At 47.2% G+C, this 21,932-nt stretch overlaps 1 protein-coding gene across 1 annotated transcript in view; it reads left to right on the top strand.

Annotated features, from left to right (window-relative positions):
* Positions 1-20,740: 20,740 nt before the first annotated feature.
* LOC125116922 (transmembrane protein 132B-like) overlaps positions 20,741-21,932 on the top strand; it is a 64,449-nt gene continuing 63,257 nt past the window's right edge. Inside the window, exon 1 of the mRNA XM_047762631.1 lies at positions 20,741-20,786. Coding sequence (XP_047618587.1) covers positions 20,741-20,786 — 46 coding nt within the window. The remainder of the gene's footprint in view (positions 20,787-21,932) is intronic.

Below are 21,932 nucleotides of genomic sequence, written 5' to 3'. Positions count from 1 at the left end.
GTTCACATATTCTTCGACATAATTGAGTGTGACGAAAGGTGGGTGTGTGTCGGAGTTTGCAGAAGAATTCCATAGCCCGTGGCCCTTAGAGGGAAATTCTCACTTAAGGATGTTCCCAGCTCTTTAGCACTCACCTCATGTGGCATCTCTGTTTATTAGTCATAGGGGATCCTGGTCGCTGTTGTAAAAGTGAGACCATATTGATCCTGGGTTATGGAAGGGAGGCAGCTGCAGTGTTGGAATGGTGGTTTAGAATCAAAGTTAATTGGGATTTAAACTAATTGAAACAGACATGAAAATTTTACATTCACAGAACACATGTGGCGATTGATGGCGGTTCATCCCGCCGGTTTGCTCAGGTGCACAAGTTGTCCTCCTTAGCTTCAGATAGCCAGGATCTGATGGCATCTTCCCCCCTCCGCCTGGATCCAAGCCCCATTATGCTCTGCCTGGGATCTGCCATGACCCCATCATGTCTTCCCGCTTTTACGCTGGTCTCTTTATAGTCTGCTCTCATCTGGGAACTAGAATGAACCTTTAAAAATGTAAGTCATTTCATGCTGCCCCTCTGCTTGAAACCCCAAACAAATAGGGCATTGAGTAGGAAGTTCAGAAGGTGCATGGTGAGGGCAGGGAGAGTGGATGAGGAATATGATACATCTTTTTTTTGGCAGCTTGAGATTTCCTTCTTGGTTTCATCAGATGCAGCCTGGAGAAACTGGAGTGACAGCTCCTTTTGCTGGTCTGGCCAGATTTGACGTCCAAGGATTATTGACTGTGCCAGATTGGGAGGACATTTCAGACCAAAATAACAGGTACATAGTGTAAAGGAGTGAAGAACCTTTGGAAACCATGAGCTTCTGGCACTCTCTCCCTAGGACAGGTAATAGAGAGTAGTGGGGACTGTGACAAACTGGAGACCATGCGCTCAGCCTGTAAGAGACACCCCAGCTCTGGCCAGTCATGTTCATATGGGAATGTAGGTCTGAGGCTGCCAGATCTTCAAGTTTTTCCAGAGAAGCCAAAATCCAGCCTTGTGGACTTTCCCTGTTTTAGTTTTTGACTTTCACTGATTTTTAACACATTGATGTGTTTTGGCCAATGAGTCATTCCTTGTTTGCGTGTTCTAAATCATCCCAACTTTGGCCAGCAGGCGCTCCTTTCCAGCTGGCTCACGTGTCCCCTTGACATATCACTGTCGGTTCTGGAGTGCTGTCCTATTTCCTGGCACAAGCTCTTCCAGGTTCATCTGGTCCATTTCCTGCTTCAGAATCCACCATTTCTCCAAGAAGGCTGGAGCTGAGCTGTTTTCAAAGATTGGCAAGAAACCCATGCTCAGACTGAAAACTTGGCTGCTGCCAGAGCTGCTCCTGGAGTAGCCCCCCTGGGGTCCCTGGGTAGATGTTTCCAGACAGTTTGGAGAGCCCCAGGCTGAGTGCCACCCTCTCTGGGGAGACTGGCCTCTGCTCCTGGCTCCTGGAGGTCTGATGAATGATGCGGCTAATGCATCTGGATGGTTGCATTTCACTTGGGGCAGCCACCCAAGAAGTGTCTGCTCTGCACTTCCCCCCTGAGGACTGCTCTTACAGGTTTCATCTTGCAGGAATCTGTCAAGACTCAGGTATGGATTCAGAGGCAACAAAGCAGGCTCTATGGACCATGTCAAGTTCCCTGGTCCATGGTCCATTGTCTTGTCCTTTATGGTGGAGTTACCTGGGACCCTTGAAGGGGCGGTGCCTGGAATGGGTCTTCTCTAAGGCATAGACTGTAAACCCACAGACAGATCGCCCTTAAAATCTCTGCCTCTGCTGGCAGCCACCACCCATGCCTCTGCCACGTGGGCCACTGTGTGCTGCCTGTGTCATTTAGAAGCCTGCTTCTGCCTACGATGCAGACTCTGATTTCTTTGTGACACTTCTAGCCTGAGCATGGGTCAGATGGCAAGGGGTTGAATCCTGGCTTGGCTCTGGACAAGATTTGGAATCTCAGGCAAGTGACTTAATTGTCCTGTCCCTTGTTTCCTCCTCTTAAAAGTGGAGACAGTAGAGGCTTTCCCATTGTAATGAGCCCGACTAGTATCCATGAGGATGTGGGTTCAATCCCAGGCCTTGCTTAGTGGGTTAAGGATTCAGCATTGTTGTGAGCTGTGGTGTAGGTTGCAGATGTGGCTTGGATCCAGCATTGCTATGTCTGTGGCATAGACGGGCAGCTGTAGCTCCAATTCAACCCCTAGCCTGGGAGCTTCCATATGCTATGGATGTGGCCCTAAAAAGAAAAAAAAAAAAAAATGGAGACAGTAGAAATACCTGCCCTAGAGGGTTGTTATAATGAGTTAATGCATGTAAATCCCTTAGAACAGTGGCTGAAACGCAGCAAGGCTCAATAAACATTGACATTTATGATTATGTGAATCTCTGGGTCCAGGCAGGCGTAAACAATTCCTGGATTGTGAGTTGCATGGCCCAATATATTTCTTTTTTCTTTTCCTTTGTTTTCCTCTCTTTCTTGACTCCCCTTAACTCCTTCTCTCCCTGCTTCCTTATTTCCATTGGTTTGAACTATTTTTATGTCACGTGCATCCTCGGTGTTTCATGGGTGTGTGACTTTTGCTGTTACATAGGGTGACACTCTCAGGAGGGTGCCACACTTTCTTGTCACCGTCTTGAAACTCTTAATCATTTTTTGAACTGGGGGTCCTGAGTGTTCTCATTGCACTGGACCCTGCAAAGTCCGCAGTTGGTGCTGTGTGTCACCAAGGCAGTCCTTTCTGTCTATCTATCTCCTGGAGCAGGAGGGCCTTTGGCATACATTCCGATTGAATGGAACTCCTATGCCTGGGGCCAGTGCCTCTCATCCTGCCTCTGTTCTCTCCAGCACCCGCCTGAGCAGCGTGGGAACTTGTATGTAACCGGGTGCGGAACACTTCTGCAGAGGGCACGGGGTGATTTCAGTGATGCTGTGTTTCTCCGAAAGACTCCATCCCATTTGCCGTCCAGAAGCGGTCCCAGCTTCCGTCCTTAGTGAACTAGCGTCGACTGGCTGTGTGGGCGTCTGAAAACATTGACGGGGGTCCTCCTTTGTGCAGCTACGGCCCCTCCGTAGTTGTTGGAGGTTTTGCTGAAATTTGGCATCGACTTGAGAGCGGGAGGCAAGCACCGCCTCCTTCCTCCTCCCCTTTCCTTCCCCCTCCCCCGCCTCAGAGCAGGTTCCCAAGTGGAAACTGCCTTCTGCTCTGGGGGAGGGAGGAGGGGCCGGGGGACAGGTGACCCTCGGACTCCCGTGGGCATCTTGCTTAGCATTTGGTAGGCGCCTCTGCATACAGGCTCCCGAGAGGCTGGGGGAGGGAGGGGGCGGGGCTCAACCGGGTCAATCCTCTTAAGCTGGGAACAGCTCAAGGTCACGAACCCTGGCGAGGGAGGCACAAAGATCTTTTCTTCCAGCCCGAATTAGCGATGTTGCCCGGGGCTGTTGTCATTTCTCGGCTGAGTCCAAGGGGTTAGGAGTCGGGATGGACTTTCCTTTCTTTGACGCCACTGGGCTGCCCGGCTGTTCTTTTCATAGATTAGACGCGAGATGAACTGAGATGGGAAGAGACCCGTCTTCTTTATGCAAAGCGCAGTCTTTGGCGTCGCGGCCCCCTGGGAGGTCTGTGAGGCCGGCTGGCTGGAGAGACCCTGGCCCCAAGGGCGTGGGTGGGCGCGGTGCTCCTGGGTCAGGGGATGGGGGGCGGTTATCAGCGTCAGGTTCTTTGGCGGCCTGGCCTGGCTTCTCTTTTTCTCGCTCAAGAGAGAATCCTCCTGGGCTTGCCAACTCGATCCGTTCCAGAGGCCAGGCAGGTGTGCTCACAGAGGAGGTAGATTGGGGCTAGGGAAGGCACAGCGCAATTGCCAGTCGCAACCCATAGATAATTTGCCTGGGTGTGAGGGTGCAGAGGTTCCTAGAGACAACGTGGGTGGCAGGGCTTCTCCCAAGCCCCTCCTCACTTTCGCTTGCTCCCTCTCTCTGCACTGCCTTCCTGGCTCAGCTTGTGCTTGCTTGGCTTTCTTGTGGTCCCTGCTTTCCAGTTATTCTTTGGTGTCTTTTCAAGGGTGAGTCCCGCAGATGACTTTTCATGTGCATCCTTAGATGCCAGGAGAGGCTAAGAGTGGGCAACCTGCAACTGCCTGGGTTCAAATTCTGCCTCTATTCCTGCTGGCTGTGTGGTTGGGAGCTAGTGAACCTCTCTGTGCCTCCATTTCATGGCACGGTAAGCTGACCATGGTACCTCGGCTTGTCGAAAAGGTGGTGAAAGTGGGTTAATACATGCCAAGTGCTTGGGGCGGCCCCTGGCACAGTGAGTGCTGTGCAAATATTAAATACAGTTATTTAAATTCATCAGGAGCTTTTTGTGGCTTCACATGCACCCACATAGAAGGAGCCTGTCTGCTTCCTCCTCCCTTAGGTAGTTGATGTGCGAAAGCACCAGGCAAGGTGTGACCCGGGGCCTGCCAGCTGGGCAGCACTGAGAAGAGGGTGATATTCTCTCCCAGCCCTTTGACCTTGCCGTTTGTTGGACTAGGAGCAGGACACTGGGTTTTAGTCCTGGTCTTGCCATTTCTTTAATGGATGACCCTTCGCCAATCGCTTCTACCCTGAACCTTCACCTTCTGGGACTGCTAAGAGGGGTCAGTGGGCACTACCGGGAGGGGCTCCAGATCCATCTCTGCTGCATCCAGAAAGCTCTTAGCACCCCTCTTCATTGGCTTCCCCACAAGAAAGTTGTTCTTTCCTGCAACAACTTGGAAACTCCATTGCTAGGTATATGAGAATGCAAATAAGTGTCAACAAGGAGACACGTATGAAAATTGTTTCTGAAAACACTATAGATCATCATGGAAACTTGGAATCCACTTCAATATCCAGCAGGAGAGTGGACCCATATGGTATTTCCATACAATGGGATACAGTACAGTAGCAGAACAAGTGGGTGACAGCAACGTGCGTCAGTAGATGGGAATTTCACATATACAGTGTGGAGTGGAAAAGGCATATTGTGGAGGAATAGAGGATACTGCTATTTATATGAAGTTGAAAATTCCACCAATGATGCATGTCACAGTGTAAGTAGATGTTATATGTGGTAATCAGAGTAACCAAAGATGCAAGCGTGGTGAACTCAAGTTTGGTAAAGGGGTGCCTCTGGGGTTAGGAAGGGAATGTGATGGGAGGGGGCCCAGGGCCTTCAGGTGACTAACGATGACTTATTTCTTCAGTGGAGTGGTGGTAGGTGAGCATTCGGTATGTTTCAAACATTTATTTGTAAATCTTAAATATGATATATATTTAAAAATCGTTTGTCTGAGCTAAAAAAGTAAGCCTGAAAGGTACTGGACTAGAGGTCTTTGATTTCCTCCTTGGCCACTGACCCTCTAGGGTCCCTAGTGTTCCCTGAGGTCATCGATGGGACCTTGGTTTCCCAGGTGGTTCGGGCAGTGTCATGGTAAGAGAGTCGGACAGATGTGGCAGGATTGTTCCATGACCTTGGCTAAGAGCTGGGTTCTCTCTGAGCATCGGTTTCCTCACCTTTGGAAGGGGAAGAATCAGCACCTGCAGTCACACTTGCAGGGTTGATGCAGGGGTTTGCTGGGATGATGGCGCCTGCAGGGCATTTGGCTCAGAGCTGGGTGCCTGGTGAACATGCAGTGTGCATTATAGATGCTATTAGCGATGTTAATGAAGTCATTCACCAAGTGAGAGCTACAGGTGGAGGGAAGGAGGAGGGGGGTGGAATGATGACGTGCCCCCCCCACCCCCCACACAACAGGGACCTCTGCTCTGGTTACTCCGAATGCTTCCCTGTCAATGACTCTACTGTCTCACGTTTAAAACCCCATGAGGACCAGTGGTTTTGACTCGGGCTGCTTCCCAGCCTCCCTCTTCTATTCTGGTCACAAACACTGCTTCTTTTCTCTTGGCCACAGGATGACCCTGACCCATTACAGATCCCACAGTGAATGGTGATCTCAGACTAACCTCTGCATCCTGCTGGGAAGGGCGCTGACTCTGGTTCCCCTCGGGCTTGGGCTGGGCTGCCCTCCTTCTCAATGACCCCTGGTGGTGGGGCAGCCTGTCCACTCTCCGCTCATGGGTGGGCCTTTCTCTTTGACCCCAGAGGGCAGGCGCTCTGTTCCAATGGAGAAAGAGCAGAGAGGGGTTTGCTCTTTGGTGGAGCAATCTGAGGGCAAAGGCTTTCCAGGACCACTTCAGCTCCTCTTTCTCCTTAAAGGCTGGATGCCAGATCTATCTGGCTGGCTATCTGTTGTGCACCAGGGTGGAGGATATGGTCCATGAGGTCACAGGGGACCAAGTTTATTGGGGATAGAGGATATTTACAGGCTAGTGAGGAGGAAGGGGGAGAAAGACCTGGTCTCATCTTCCCATCAGCCCCAGAGAAGGCTATTCGGGGTCCTGGCCATCCTATTGGACACACAGTTCCGGGTTTGCATTGCATGGAGGAAAGCTGCTCAGGCTTACCCATGCTTTGCTGGACTTAGGCAGAGAGCAGCTTTGCTAGTGGGGGAATTTCCAGGCTGTTTGATACCAGGCAGTGGGGACTTGGAGTGTCAGTTATTTATCAAAATCGTCTGGGAATGCCAATAGCCCACTCCAGAGAAGCTTGGGCCCGTACCTCCTGGGGAAGAGCAAAGGCCCTGGTCCTTTGGGAAGCTGAGCTTGTTGTCCAGTTAACCCTGAGTATGCACCCAAGTCTTGATTGAACAGTCATGCTCCTTGTATCACCCCCTTGCTTTCCTGCTTGCCTGGGACCTAGATATGCAGCATTATGTCTTGCTAGGTGGAATCCTATCTTTCCTAGCCCTCTAAGGAATCGGACACCGCCTTTATTATCACAGAGGGCCCAGTTTAATGAAGGGGTTATTTTTCTACATAATACCAAGAAATGATTATCTCAGTAAGGGCACTTTTGGTTTCAAGAGACAGAAAACATTAAACAGGGAAAACAGAAATGTGTTGGCTCATATAGTTTTTTTTTTTTTTGGTCTTTTTGCCATTTCTTGGGCTGCTCCTGCAGCATATGGAGGTTCCCAGGCTAGGGGTCTAATCGGAGCTGTAGGCACCGGCTTACGCCGCAGCCACGCAACTCGGGATCCGAGCTGTGTCTGCAACCTACACCACAGTTCACGGCAATGCTGGGTCCCTAACCCACTGAGCAAGGCCAGGGGTCGAACCGGCAACCTCATGGCTCCTAGTTGGATTCGTTAACCTGAGCCACGATGGGAACTCCAGCTCATATAATTTAAAAAGCAGAGTTGAAAAGCTTCAGGTGTGGCTTGATCCAGCAGTCCAAATTATGTTACCAGGACTTAATATCTCTCCTTGTCGTGGATTTCCCCAGAGAATTAGCTTATTCTGTGTATCTTTATGGGAATAAGATGGCGTCTCACAGTAAAGTCCAGAGGGAGTAAAGAGTTCTTGCCAAATATTTCAAACAGAAGTCCTGTGCCTCATTATCACTGACATGTGCTGGATCTATGCCTGAGTCAAGTACCCATTCCTGGAAATGAGAGTGGAATTGAAGCTACCTGAAGTATGAAGAGAGGGAGGAGATAGTTCCCAAAGGAAAACTAGGGTGCAGTTACCAGAATGGGGTAAATAGTTATGATGCATGCTAACCAAACACACATGTCCACAGGGAGCTACCTGTCTCAGGCAGCACAAGCAATTGTTTCTGACAAGGACCCGGCCTCCCTCCGTAATGTCTATGAGTCCTGAACTAAGCCTACAGCCTTTGTTTGGAGTGTTGGCTTTGATCCTGGTTTGCCTCTGGAGCCCCTCACTGGAACCATATCAACAATGGCCCAGCTTGCCAGGGAGTCTAATGCAGCGGCCTCATTCGTACAGGAACCATGGAGGAAATAGGAGCAGAGAGAAATTACTGGCCTGCGTTAAATTTAGATTTATTCTGCTGGAGCTAATTGTAATCTTTATTTGGTCCCAAATGATTCATTCTTATCGTTCTTATTATAGCTGAGAAAATTAATTTTTATTCTGCCATAAAGGTGGCTGTAATAATCTGGGTTCAGGGAGGGGGGATTACTTTAATAAGATTTGCCAGTAGGTCTTGAAACAGTCAGCTTTTATGAGTCTGGGGCAGGCCTGTTGCGGAGAGGATGCGGTGGGGTGTAGGGATTGGGGTGGGATGGGGGGTGGAGGCAGGTAGGATTGCTAGGGTGAACTCAGCTAGGAAAAGGAACGGGTTTGTTTGCTCTGTCAAGAATTCAGGTGTCATTTCATTCTTTAAGTATAGGAGAGGTTCCAAGAGGGGGGTATCTAAGCAGATCCCAGAGTCTTCGACTGACTTAAATGGAAGCAAATGCATTTAACCAGATCTATGGCCTGTAGAACTCCACGGGCCATGATAGGACAAGGGCAGATGCCTGCAGAGATCGGGCTGGTCTTCTTTGTGGGACCACTGGGATTTGGAAAGCACGTACCTTTTTTAGAGGGAGCAAGTGTTACAGACCCCCGGTCTCAAAGCTTTGAGAACTAAAATGCTTTGGGTAAATATTCAGCAGTCATTTGGTGGTAAAACCTCGCCTGCACTCACTTATAAAAACTCTCCTTATGCCCCTGAGGATGGATGATACTCCTGTCTTTGACTTGGGGACCATGGTTTGTTTGATTAAAGGATGCTGCTTGAGGAGTTCCCATTATGGCACAGTGGAAATGAATCGGACTAGTATCCATGAGGATGAGGGTTCAATCTCTGGCCTCTCTCAGTGCGTTAAGGATCTGGCGTTGCTGTGAGCTGTGGTGTAGGCTAGCAGCTACAGCTCCAATTTGACCCCTGGGCTGGGAAGTTCCATATGCCCTAAAAAGGAAAAAAAAAAAAAAAGAAGGATGCTGCTCCAGGCCTCACGAAGATGTTAACCAATGTGCAATATGTACATTGTGTTGCTTTTCTTTTCTTTCTTTTTCTTTCTTTTTTTTTTTTTTTTGGTCTTTTTGCTATTTCTTGGGCTGCTCCCGTGGCATATGGAGATTCCCAGGCTAGGGGTCTAATCGGAGCTGTAGCCACCGGCCTACGCCAGAGCCACAGCAACGCGGGATCCGAGCCGCGTCTGCAACCTACACCACGGCTCACGGCAACGCCGGATCATTAACCCACTGAGCAAGGGCAGGGACTGAACCCGCAACCTCATGGTTCCTAGTCGGATTCGTTAACCACTGCGCCACGACGGGAACTCCTTCTTTTCTTTTTAAAAAAAATTTTATTGTGGTGATTTACAGTGTCTTGTCAATTTCTGCTGCACAGCCAAGTGACCCAGCCATACATCCATATACATTCTTTTTTTTCACATTATCCTCCATCATGTTGTATCACAACTGATCGGATCTAGTTTCCTGTGCTATACAGCAGAATCTCATTGCTTATTCATTCTAACCCCAAACTTCCGGTCCCTCCCACTCCCTTCCCCTCCCTCTTGGCAACCATAAGTGTGTTCTCCGTGTCCATGAGTTTGTTTTTTTTTTTTCTGTAGACAGGTTCATTTGTGCCATATATTAGATTCCAGATATAAGTGATATCATATGGTCTTTGTCTTTCATTTTATGACTTACTTCATCTAGTTCCATCCATGTTGCTGAAAATGGCATTATTTTGTTCTTTTTATGGCTGAGTAGTATTCCATTGTGCATATGTACCGCATCTTCTTAATCCATTCTTCCTGTTGTTGGACATTTAGGTTGTTTCCATGTCTTGGCTCTTGTGAATAGTGCTGCAGTGACTGTATCTTTTTCAATGAAAGCTTCGTCTGGATATATGTCCAGGAGTGGGACTGCTGGATTATATGGCAGTTCTATATTTAGTTATCTGAGATACCTCCAAACTGTTTTTCATAGTGATTGTACCAATTTATATTCCTACCAACAGTGTAGGAGGGTTCCTTTTTCTCCACACCGTCTCCCAATATTTGTTATTTGTGGACTTATTAATGATGGCCATTCTGACCAGTGTGAAGTGGTACCTCATTGTAGTTTTGATTTGCATTTCTCTAATAATTAGTGATGATGAGCATTTTTTCATGTGCCTGTTGGCTATCCTTATGTCTTCTTTGGAGAAATGTCTGTTCTGGTCTTTTGCCCATTTTTCAATTGGGTTTTTAATTTTTTTGCTGCTGAGTTGTATGAGTTGTTTGTATTTTTTGTTGTGTTGCTTTTCTAAGTCCCAGAAAAGTTAGAAACCAGGAGTTCTGGAATAGAGGTGTTGGATCTCTAGGAATGTCAGATTTGTCAGATTTTTCTGAGTTGGGGGAGGGAAAACAGAGTTCCTCATTTTTTTGTGAAATTTCTGAATTTCTAGAAGTTAGTTTCAGATTTTTAAATTTAATCTTGTGAAGATAGAAAAAGATCCTCGACACCATTAGTCATTAGAGCGATGCAAATTAAAACTAATGACACACACACACAAAATTAACATTTGGAGTTACGAAACGAATCGGACTAGGAACCATGAGGTTATGGGTTCAATCCCTGCCTTTGCTCAATGGGTTAAGGATCTGGCATTGCCGTGAGCTGTGATGTAGGTTGCAGATGTGGCTTGGATTTGGCGTTACTGTGGCTGAGGCATGGGCTGGCAACTATAGCTCCAATTGGACCCCTATGCCATGGGTGCGGCCCTAAAAAGACAAAAAGACAAAACAACAACAACAACAACAAAACCTAACGAGATACTTCTGCACAACCACTGGAATGGCTAAAATAAAAACTGACGATATCAAGTGTTGACAAGGATGTGGAGAAACTGGAACCCCCTGCTGTTGGGAGTGTAAAATGGTGCCATTTGCTTGAGGAAACAGTTTGGCAGTTTCTTGAAAACATATATCTGCTCTTTGACTCAACAATTCCACTCTTAGGTATCTACCTAAAAGAAATGAAAGACTTGCTTATGAATGTTCCTAACGGTTTTATTCATCTTTGCCCCCACCTGGGAACAACCCAAATGTTCATCAACTGATGAGTGTGTGAACACACAATGGCATAGCCATTCAATGGAATGAAAAGAAACCAGCGACTTATTCATGGAACAATGCGGGTGACTTTCAAATAATTATTCTGAGTGCAAGAAGCCAGTATGCATATGGTATGACTGCATACATGTATGAATTTCTAGAAAAGGTAAAAACTCTATAGACAGACAGCAGATCAGTAGTTGCCTGGGGCCATGGCTGGGAATGGGGGGGTATCTGCAACTAGCACAGGAAATTTTGGGGGCGATGGAAGGGTTCTGAAACAGGATTGTGATGATGATTATGCACCTGTACAGATTCATGTCAAACTGCACACTTCAAATGGGTACATTTTATGATATATGAAGCATAGTTCAATAAATCTATTAAAATATTTGAAGACAAAATCCATTCATATGGTTGAAAAATCTCAAAAAGTATGAAAATGATTATAATAAAAAAAGTATTGGAGTTCCCGTCGTGGCTCAGTGGCTAACAAACCTGACTAGTATACATGAGGATGTGTGTTCGATCTCTTGCCTCCCCTAGTGGGTCTGCAATCTGGTGTTGCTGTGAGCTGTGGTGTGCGTCACAGATGCAGCTCAAATTCCGCACTACTCAAATTCCGTGGCTGTGGCGTAGGCTGGCAGCTACAGCTCAGATTTGACCCCTTGCCTGTGAATCTCCATATGCTGGGGTATGGCCCTAAAAAGACAAAGGACCAAAAAAAAAAAAAAAAGTGTATATGGTAATTATAATACCAAAAAAAAAAAAATCTTGACTGCCCCACAGCAATCCAGTTTTCTTTTGCACAGGCAACCAATTTTATTAGCTTTTCCCCAGTGCGTTCAGAGAACTTCATGCACTGGAAAAGCATATAAACATGTCTTTCCATGTATTATATATATATGTATATACGCATACTATATATAGTTTGTTTTTCTCTCTCAAATACTAGTAAAACGCGAAGATTATCTGGCACCTATTTTTTTTTTTTCCACTTAACACACAATATGTCTTAGAGATCTTTCTCTAACACATAGAGCTGCATTTTTTCACATGCTGTCATTTCAGTCTCTGGTGAGGCTGCCCCATCACTGCTGCAGCCACTCTTGTGTTGACGGACACTTGATTCATTTCCAGGCTTCGGACCCTGCAGAAATGTTTAGCCCAGCTGTTTCCCCTCACAATACCTCTCAGCTTCCTCATCTTTCAGTGGAGCTCCTGGTCTCCCCTACCTGCCTCCCATGGTTGTGAGCATGAAAGGAACTTGTGTTTATAAAGTGCTTAAGCAGTACCTGGCACCCAGACATTGTAGGTAAAGTGTTAGCTTGTGTAATGATTACTTCCAAGAAGAACCTAGCATGTCTGTTATCTCACATATATCTAGGTATATTAGTAGGATACATTCTGAGAAGTGCAATTACTCAGTCAAAGGATACGTGCAGATTGATTTGGGATGGATTTTTGTCAAATGATCAATTTCTATCCTTTGAGTGAAAAGCACCAGGCAGCACGTGACCTCACCCCTAGCCTCCCCAAACTGCACTAGATCTGATCTTTGGGGTTTTTTTCAGCCAAAGAATTAAGAGGTGGCATCTTCCAGTTTGGGGAGATAATAACCCCAACTTCAGTGAGGTTCAGCTAAAACTCCTTGAGCTCACCGGTGTGGACCGTTAGCTGCTGGAAATGCAAAACAAGTGATTCCTTCTGGAATCCTTTCCATGGAGAGAGTTAGTAACTGGGGGAATATGTCATAGCCTGCAGCGCCAACTGCATCACTTTTACAATTTTTGCACATTGAATAAGGAACACAAACGATTTCTCAGGACACAGCTGCCACGTCCTGGGAACATACGGATAAAGGTACAAACACAAACACATGAAACCCAGAGAAGAGCACAACCTCCCAGCCGACAAGAAGCCTTTTGAGTTCTCATCAAAACACGAATGTTCTGATGCACCGTAAAATGCGTGGCTATGTGAGAAGCATTCACAATCCGGGCAGGAGGAGAATGACATTAAAAGAACTCACTTCATGGAAATCGGAGAGATTTTCCAGTACAGACGGGCTTGTTTTGGATCAGTTTGGAAGAAGTGGCAACATTGGAGAAATGACTAGAAAGTAATCTGTTTGTCAATGTACCTACTCATTAAGCATTCAAAGAATTATGATTTGAATGCATGGATTGTTGGCATTTGAAAGCCATTGATCAGAGATTTGACATTTTTGCAAAGAATTCCAGAAACACCGGGCCTCTTATTTTGTCAGAACCTGGCTCATTTTTACGGTGCAAGAAGGTGTTGTATATTTCTCTTTGCCTTTAAAAAAATTTTTTTTTTTATTTTTAAGGACTTTCGGCTTTCTGTTTCCAACTCTTCGATGGAACTTTCTGGCTTGCTATCTCTGGTGGGAGTTTCTCCTCTTTCTGCACATGTCGTGGCACCTCACAGGGTGCTGTGGATTCCAGATGTGTGCATGCAAGAATTCCTTGAATCAGAGGCAGCAACTCAGACTAGCAGCCAACTTTTCGATGACTTCCGGGTGGCTCTTTGCGGTGTGGTCTCTAACTTAGGTCCTTGGAGTTCTGAGCCCCCTACTCAGCACAGTGGAATCCCTCTGCATTTCCCGGGCTGCTCATCCTCTCATCGCACTGTTCTTGACATGAGGGGAGGTCTCTTTTGTGGGGAGGGTCCACAGAACTTGTATCCCTCTGTGATTCATATCCCAATGGCTGGCATTGGGTCCGTGCCCATTGATGACCAAATGGCCAAGGTTTTCCCCACTGAGAGAGAAGAGAAATAGATATTGGGGGTGGGGTGGGAGGGGGGCAACTAACAAATGCCTAATGATAAGAAGATGACTCCTAAGAGTCTGGCATTTGGCCAGACCCCATGCCTTTGGCCTTTGGAAGAACGGATTTGTGATCTATTCATTGCTTTGGAGAAAATGACGCTTTTCTTGAGTGACTGGTCTTGGGCTCAGCGATCTCAGTACTTCAGATTCTGCTGAAACATCTACCTGCCCTCTTCATTGACCTGTTTTCAATAAAACCATATGAGCTCAAAACGGAGCACACGCTGACACTCCGTTGTCATAGCAACCTGGGTGGTAAACATCAGCTTCATGCTATTTAAAGGGGGGGGGGTGGTGGCAGGAATTAGGAATTAGGGGGATTTGCAAAACTGAGATTTTGTGCCCTAGTCTCAGCTCCAGAGTCCACGGGAGATACTCAGTAGGATGCTGGTGAAGATACCACTTCTGTCTCCACCAGGCGACACCCAGAGGGAATGGGGTGGAGCTACTGGGAGAAGATTTCAGACCAGATCCAAGGGGAGGATCCTCTAACTCCTATTCTGATCTTTCCTTTGGGGCCACACTTCTTAAAAGAGTTGTCTCTTCTTGGTGCTTCTCTTCCTGGTGTCCTGCCCACTCCTCTCTACCATCATTGTCACCCCGTCACCATCTTCTTGTCACTCTGTCTCCACTGAGTTCATCCATGCGGTTGTCAAATGCTCAGGCTGCTTCTTGTGCGTGTGTGCCGGGGCACTGGTGGGGGTGGGGGTTCACCTTCTCGGAAATCTCTCCAGCTGTCCAATGGCTCCTCTGACAGCTTGGTCCATTGTCCCTGCTACTTTGTGTACTTGGCACAGAACTGGCCGTAATAAGCATCAAATGAGTGCCTGATGGACTAATGGTGCTGTGGACTGAATGTTTGTGTCCATCTGCTTTTCTGGCCCTGGCGTGGATGCCCCTCCGAGCCTTCTCTGTGGGCTCCTTGTCCCTTGCCAGACCATCAGGCATTGGGGTGTCTCTCCCCACTTTGTGGGCGACTCTTTGGGATCCTTCCTCCCCTCCCTTCTGACAACACCCACATATTTCCCTCGCTCAGGGTCCCTCCTGAGCTCTACCCGCAGAGTATAGTGCTTGACACCATGGGCTTTTCTATGGGGTGGGTGTGCTCATATCTCAGACCCCACATGCCCCCAGCAGAATGCTTTATCCTCCTCCAAAGGCTGCTCCCCTCCTCTCAGGGACTGTCCCACCCTTGGGTCCCAGCCTCAACCCACCAAAATGCTTAATTCTTCTCTCTTCTCTCAGCTCCCTTTCCCCTCCCACTGTATCTAAGTAATTTCCCAGTCTACTTAATATCTTGCCTTGTCTCTCCACATCCTGGTGGCCCTTTTTTGCAGTAGAGAACATGGTGAGTTTGAGGATGTTGGAGATGATCCAAAAAAAGATGGGACCGCAAGATGGTGGGAACCATGAGAGAGCAAGAACATTCCCAGGGGAGATGAGAAAATGCCCGGGGGGTGGGTTTTTTGTTTTTTTGTTTTTAATGCGTCCAGGATTTCACTCACCAGCTCAGTGGGGGCGTGCCTGTTGTGTGTGTGTGTGTGGGGGTCCTTCTGATCTGGGAGCTCCAAAGGGCTGTAGCACCAGGGAGTGTTTTATAACCCAGGCTTTTCTTATCAAAGGTAGCAGAGGTTGCTTCACAGCATATGCAAAGCAAGCAGGGTCTACATGGCTAAAACTCTGCTTTGGGCTCCATTTAAAGCAATTGCATATGTGAAAATTGAGTTTGACCGCAGCAGTCTTGGGGCTAATGGTCCTAGCCTAGTCTCCAGAAGTAAACAACGTGGGGGCAGGAGACAGGCAGGGATCATCTTAGGTCCCTTTGTATAGCAAGGTCACCACCCTCTATGACTTGGACCTTCGTGAGTGTCTCTGTCTCAGTCATTCCTGCTTCCAGTTCATTCTCCATCATTCCAGGGTGATGGTTTTCTAATTGCATTGAATGGTGCCATGTTCCCATGACGTAAGCCACTTTAGAGGCTTCCCATTACCCCTGGGATGAAGTCCAGACAATATCCAGGGGCTTCTACCTGGCCCTGAGTCACCTGGGCCATCCCTCTTCTCCAGCCTGACTGCTTCTCTCTCTCTTCCCCAACATCTGCTCCAGCAGGGCTCTGGGTCCCCCACCTGTGGTCCTTTGTGCTGTTTTCCTCCCCCCTGCCTCCTTCCCACCCCTTGACCTAGTTCATTCCATTCATCCTTTGAACACTGTATTGGATTGCTGTGGCTGCTGTAACACATGACTACACCCTGGGCAGCTTAAAACAACAGAAACCTAGTCTCTCACAGTTCTAAAGGCCAGAGGTGGAAAATCATAGCGTCCGCAAGATCAGTTCCTCCTGGAGGCACCAGGGGGCGTCCATTCTATGCCCCTCTCCTGGCTTCTGTGGCTCAGGCAGTCCTTGGCTCCTAGATGCATGGCCCCCGATCTCTGCCCCTGTCTTCGCATGGCTTCTCTGTGTGAAAAATCCTTCTCCTTTCTCTTAGAGAGATGCCAATCACTGGATTTAATCCAGTGGGATCCAGTTACATCTACAAAGACCCTATTTCCAGCTAAGGTTACATTTTGAGGTTCCAAGGGGACATGAGGTTTTGATGGATGCTGTAGGTCCCATCTTCTTTGGTTCCATTAAGGTCCCATTAGCCACACTTTGCTGTCATGCCTCTTGCTTTCCTTTACCAGGATGGCTTATGTTCAAACTCCATACTAGGCAAATTTCCATAAGAGCAGGACTGCACGGGTCCACTGTCCCCCCCACATGCGTGCTTGGCATGGGACTGGCCTATAATAAGCACTGAATGAATGCCTGGTGGATGAATGGTGCTGTGGACTGAACGTTTGTGGTCCCCTCCCCCCCCACCAATTCCTACATTGAAGCCCTGACCTCTAATGTGATGGTATCAAGAGATGAATTGTGGGTGGGTGATTAGGTTTAGCGGAGGTCATGAGGAAGAGACCCCCATGCTAGGATAAGTGCCCTTCTAAGCAGAGGAAGAGACAGCAGAGCCTCCTCTCTCTGCCGTGTGGAGATACAGGAGAAGCTGGCCATCTTGAATCAAGGAAGTGAGTTCTCATCAGACACCTGCTTGGCCAGCCCTTTGATCTTGGACTCCCCAGTTTCTAGAACTGTGAGAAAATAACTGTCTATTTCAAGCCATCCTGTCTATGGTATTTTGTTACAGCAGCCCACACTGCCTAAGGCAGTGGGTATGCCTGATCCATGTCATTGGTGCCCCCCCAAACCCAAGGAGGTAGATCTCCCTCTTTCCTGTGTTCCTGGAGGTGGGGCGGGGTGGGGCTGGGGTGCTCGCCACAGTAAACAGCTGGCTGAGAGGTGGGCAGACTCTCCAGCCAAGGTCACCAACTCTGGAGTCCAGGCTCCTCCCCTCCCTCTTGGGTTTGGGGGGCTTCAAGGAAGTCAGGAGTGTGGGCAGGGCCTGAGGGCCCTCTGGCTGGATGGAGGGCAAGTGATGGGCTGTGTCGTCCCTTGGAGACTGTTCCCTAACAGACATCTCAGACCTGGGTCTGTCCTTGCATCGCTGTCACCACACATGCTGGATTCATCCCCGTTGGGGTCGGTGTTTTCACGTCTTCCCCCACTGTGGCCCCTCAGCACTCAGGTGGTCTCTGAGAGGGGAGAACAGGGATAGTTTTTGAGTCGGAGACGGGAGACATTTCCTCCTGGGACCAATACAATGGAAGAAAGGGAAGAAATGCCCTTTCATAAAACCTCCAGAATTTGCCTTGGAAGCAGGTGACTGGTAACAAAAATTGATTTTTTCTCCTTTTTGCGATTTCTCAGGGTGAAACTGGTGGACAAAGGGAAGGGTGAGGAAAGGGTTCAAGGATTTTAAAGATCTTGGGGTGGGTGAGGCAGCCTGGGGCTCATTGTTCAGCTCGCATCACCTGATCATTGTAACCTGTTTGCTGTGGGAAAATCCAGCTGTGTTTCCTGTGGTTTCTGCAGTGTCTCCTCCCACCAAGGTTCACTTTCTAGGATCCCTTCCCGAGCACTGGGACCCTAGTTGTGTAGGATGCTCGCCCTTCCGACTTGGCTGCCTGTAGTCCCCTCTGTCCCAGGCTGAGGTCTGCGGGGAGGCGACATCCTTTCTCGCCGAAGCGCACCCGAGTTGGGCTTTCTGTTGCTTGCAGCAAAAAATCTGACCTATAGAGTCGTGCTTTGTCTAATGGTTTTCTGCCAGAAAACAGCAGTGGGTCTTGGTTAAAGTCCCCAAATCGCCCGAAATCGCCCCAAATTTCAGCTCTGGAAATGGGGAACGGACCATTTGCTTTTCGCCCAGTGGGAACAGCCTCGGCCACTAGGTGGCAGTGTTGCCGCGCACGAGGCCCCTGTTTCGGCAGAGGCGGCAGTAGAGGGGAGCCCTGGGCTGGGGATAGCAAGGGGTGAACTCAGTACCCCAAATGGGGCGTCCCGGGCTGCGGCATCCCCAGGGAGCTGCCTCCTCTTTCAGGAGTGCTGTCCTGTGTGTCCCTTCATTTCCAGATGACCTTGCCCAACCCAGAATAAACTCTGAATTAAAGGTGATTACAAAGGGACTGGGGTTGTTTTTGTTTTTGTTTTTCTCCACTGAGACTCCCCAGAGATGTTATTCAGGAGTAGTTTTACCTATGACAGGGGTTCATGGTATAGCCCCTGGGGCCAGTGTGGAAGGAAGTTTCTTTTTCTTCCTTTGTGTTCTTTATGGGTTTTATTCTGCGACATATTATCAGTCAGAAGCAATAATGGAGCCCTTGGAACCAAACAAGAAAATACACAAAACTGTTACAGGTTTTGGGAGCCAGCAGAGACTAGTGATCAGAGTTGGACTCTGGAGCTCAGTCCTGGCTGTACCCCTTATGTGCTGTTTGACCTTAGGCATGTTTTTCGACATCTCTGTGCCTTTGTTTTTCCATCTATAAAATGGATATAATAATATTACTTATTATCATAATATTAATAATTTGATAATCTGAGAATAATATTCTATCTCATAGGATTGTGTCAAGAATAAATGTGTAAAGAGCTGATACAGGGGTTCCTGTTGTGGCGGAGCAGAAACGAATCTGACTAGCATCCATGAGGATGCAGGCCTCGCTCAGTGGGTTAAGTTGCTGTGAGCTGTGGTGTAGATTGCAGACGCAGCTCACATCCGGCTTTGCTGCGGCTATGGCCTAGGCTGGCAGCTACATTCTGGTCCAACCCCTAGCCTGGGAACCTCCATATGCAGTGGGTACAAGCCCTAAAAAGACAAAAAAAAAAAAAAAAAAAAGAGCTGATGCACACAATGCAGTTAGAATGGTGACTGGCCCACAATAGGCACCTGACAATTCCTTGTTGTTACTATGATGATTTCCTTCATTGGCTCCTACTCATGATAAACTTGTGAGAATTTCCAACCAATTTATCTCTTCTTTTTCCGAGATTTGTCAGCACATAGGACTTATATCAGGCAAGTTAACAACACGTCTTTTACTTTCTCTTTGTGTTATCAATGTTTTAAATGGAGGCTTGTCTTCTCAACTAAAATTTTAAGTTCCTTGAAAGCAGGCTGTGCCCTCCACTTGTCTTTTTTGTTACAGCTCTGTACTGTCTGCATCTTAGGGTACTTTGATTTGATTGTCTGGAGAAATTAATTCACACAGAAAATACTCTCAAGTGTGGGTTTTTTTTTTGTTTTTTGTTTTGGTGGTAGGTGAAAAGAAGTTTTCAAGCAGTTGAATAGTCCAAAGGATCGTATAAGAGGGATGCTGAAGGCTTCTGAGCTCATGCTGTTTAGACTCTTAACTCTTAAAAAACAATCTAAAGATTCAGTAAAGCAGAGTCTTCAGGCAACAGCCACAAAGACGGGACAGCTTTTATTTCCCTTTCTCTAGTTACTCCAGGTTTTTGAAAATGGCAAACTGTGGTTAAAAAAATTAGAGAAGATGGAGTTCCCTGGTGGCTCAGTGGGTTAAGGATCTGACATTGTCACTCCTGTGGCTCTGGTTACTGCTGAGGTTTGGGTTTGAGCCTTGGCCCTGGAACTTTGCGTGTCGCGGGAGTGGCAAAAAAAAAAAAAAAAAGAGTAAGAAAGAGAAGGAAAGATGTTCCACGAATGATTCTGGATTGAACCAGGCTAGTCTGGCTTAGTAGTGTGTTATTTGTCCGTTGCTTTTTTTCTGCACCTGTTGAGATGATCATACATAGGAGTTTTCACTTTCATTCTCTTAATGTGGTCCATCATTCATCTTTTAGCTGTGCAATACCAGTTGTAAATGCAAAAAAGAAGAGCAATCGACCCACATGCAGGATCCTCAAAATGACACAATGCATATTTTGTAGCTCATGCATGCTTGCACATTTTGTTCTGACTGGAACCATGCAAATGCTGCACAGAAGTAACTCAGCTGGTTTCCTTTCACTCCTGGATACATGCACATTCTACCAGCATTCTCTGCTTCAGCTCAGATAGAGGAAGGAAAGACTGGGAGGAAAGGAACTCTTCCCTTTCTTTCCATGGTATCTATTTTCAGCATCACTTGTTGGCTAATACAGGAAAATAAAAGGACTAAGAAAGAATAGGATGGGATTTCTTGGCTGGCTGTGTTTCTTAGAATGCCTTTGCCTTTTCTTCCCAGCATTTGAAGAAGGTTCTGGTTGGACGACAAGTGTGGCTCTCTAAGCTGTCAGGGGCTCCGATGATTTGTTGTAGATGCATTGCACTTACCTGTGCTGCCTTTGTGTCTTGCGGAACCCCCATGCATTGGGTCTGCTGGAATACTGTGCTCATGGGGCAACCAGGACACAATGTGCAAAAACAGCACCAGTAGACAAGCACTTACACATACCCTGTGTGCACATGCTCGTGTGCAACCTTCATTGTCCTCTCAGACTCCATGTACAAGCATAAGTTCAAAGGTGAAACCCTTAAGCATTTCGGAGGTATAGAGTGACACTGCAGGGCCTTGAGCCAAGCTCAAGCCCTTCTGAGCACGGGGCCATGTGCAGCTGTGTAGGTCATATGCCTAGGAAGCCAGCCCTGCATATGCTTCTGTTTTGTCACTACCTGCTGAGATCACTTTTGAAGACTCAGTATGCTAAAGTAAGCGTATTAGCACTGCAGTGGAGGGTGGTTTACTGGGGCCCTGTGTTCAGCTTCTCCAACTCATGTTTCATATAGAGTATGTCAAACTCTAAAGGCAACACAATTCTTCAGGGTTATTGCTAAAATGTCTGGTTTATGGTCTCAGGCATAATCCTGCTTTTTTCTTTTTCAACATCAATACTGTTGAGAGTAGTACTGGCAGTGAGGAAATCAACCTTGACTTGGTGTGAACTGTTCACTTGGGTATTAGAGTGGAGTTTTGTGTTGCTTCCTATGAAGAATATCCTTGTTCTTCTTGTCAAAGTGGTACCCTGATGATGCTTTGGAAAATACGCCCAACCCACCACTTCATATCACAACTAAATCCCATCTATCTCCAGGCACCCGGAAAGAGACACATGACCTTGGACGAGCCAATCAGAACAGGCCATTCCCCTGGCCACAGGGATTGGTTTAGGGATGGGCATGTGACCCATCAGAGACAAGGAGACCACCCTGAGATTTTCTTGCTGAAGTTTCAGGAGACCATTCCTGATTCTTGCTGGATTTGAAGGCAGGAAAATATGAGCCTTTTGGTGATGCTAATCTTGCTATGACGTGGTGACTGAGAAGGAAGCCAGCTCCATGGAAGAGAGCAGAGTGATAGATGAAAATGCATCCTTAAAAAAAAAAAAACTTAAAAAATTACTTTCAATAAAATTCAAGCTTTTTGACATTTAGCATGATGAGTTTTTGATAAATGCACAGCATGGTGTAACCAACACAACCGTCAGGACACAGAACAGTTCCACATTCCCATTCCTAATTCTTTGTTTTGAATGTTTATAGTTAAAATCCTTCCCAGCCTCTGATCTTTAGAAATCACTACTCTGTTCTCTGTCCCTCTAGTTTTGATGTTTCTAGAATGGCCTGCAAACAGAATATACAGTAGATTGCCTTATTTTAGGCAGCAAAGTGTATTTGAGATTTATCCATGCTGTTGC

This window comes from Phacochoerus africanus, chromosome 15 (genome assembly GCF_016906955.1).
Source record: "Phacochoerus africanus isolate WHEZ1 chromosome 15, ROS_Pafr_v1, whole genome shotgun sequence".
NCBI classification, from domain to species: domain Eukaryota; kingdom Metazoa; phylum Chordata; class Mammalia; order Artiodactyla; family Suidae; genus Phacochoerus; species Phacochoerus africanus.
Note: the sequence above shows the minus strand (reverse complement) of the source record. Positions and strands in the feature narration are given on the sequence as shown.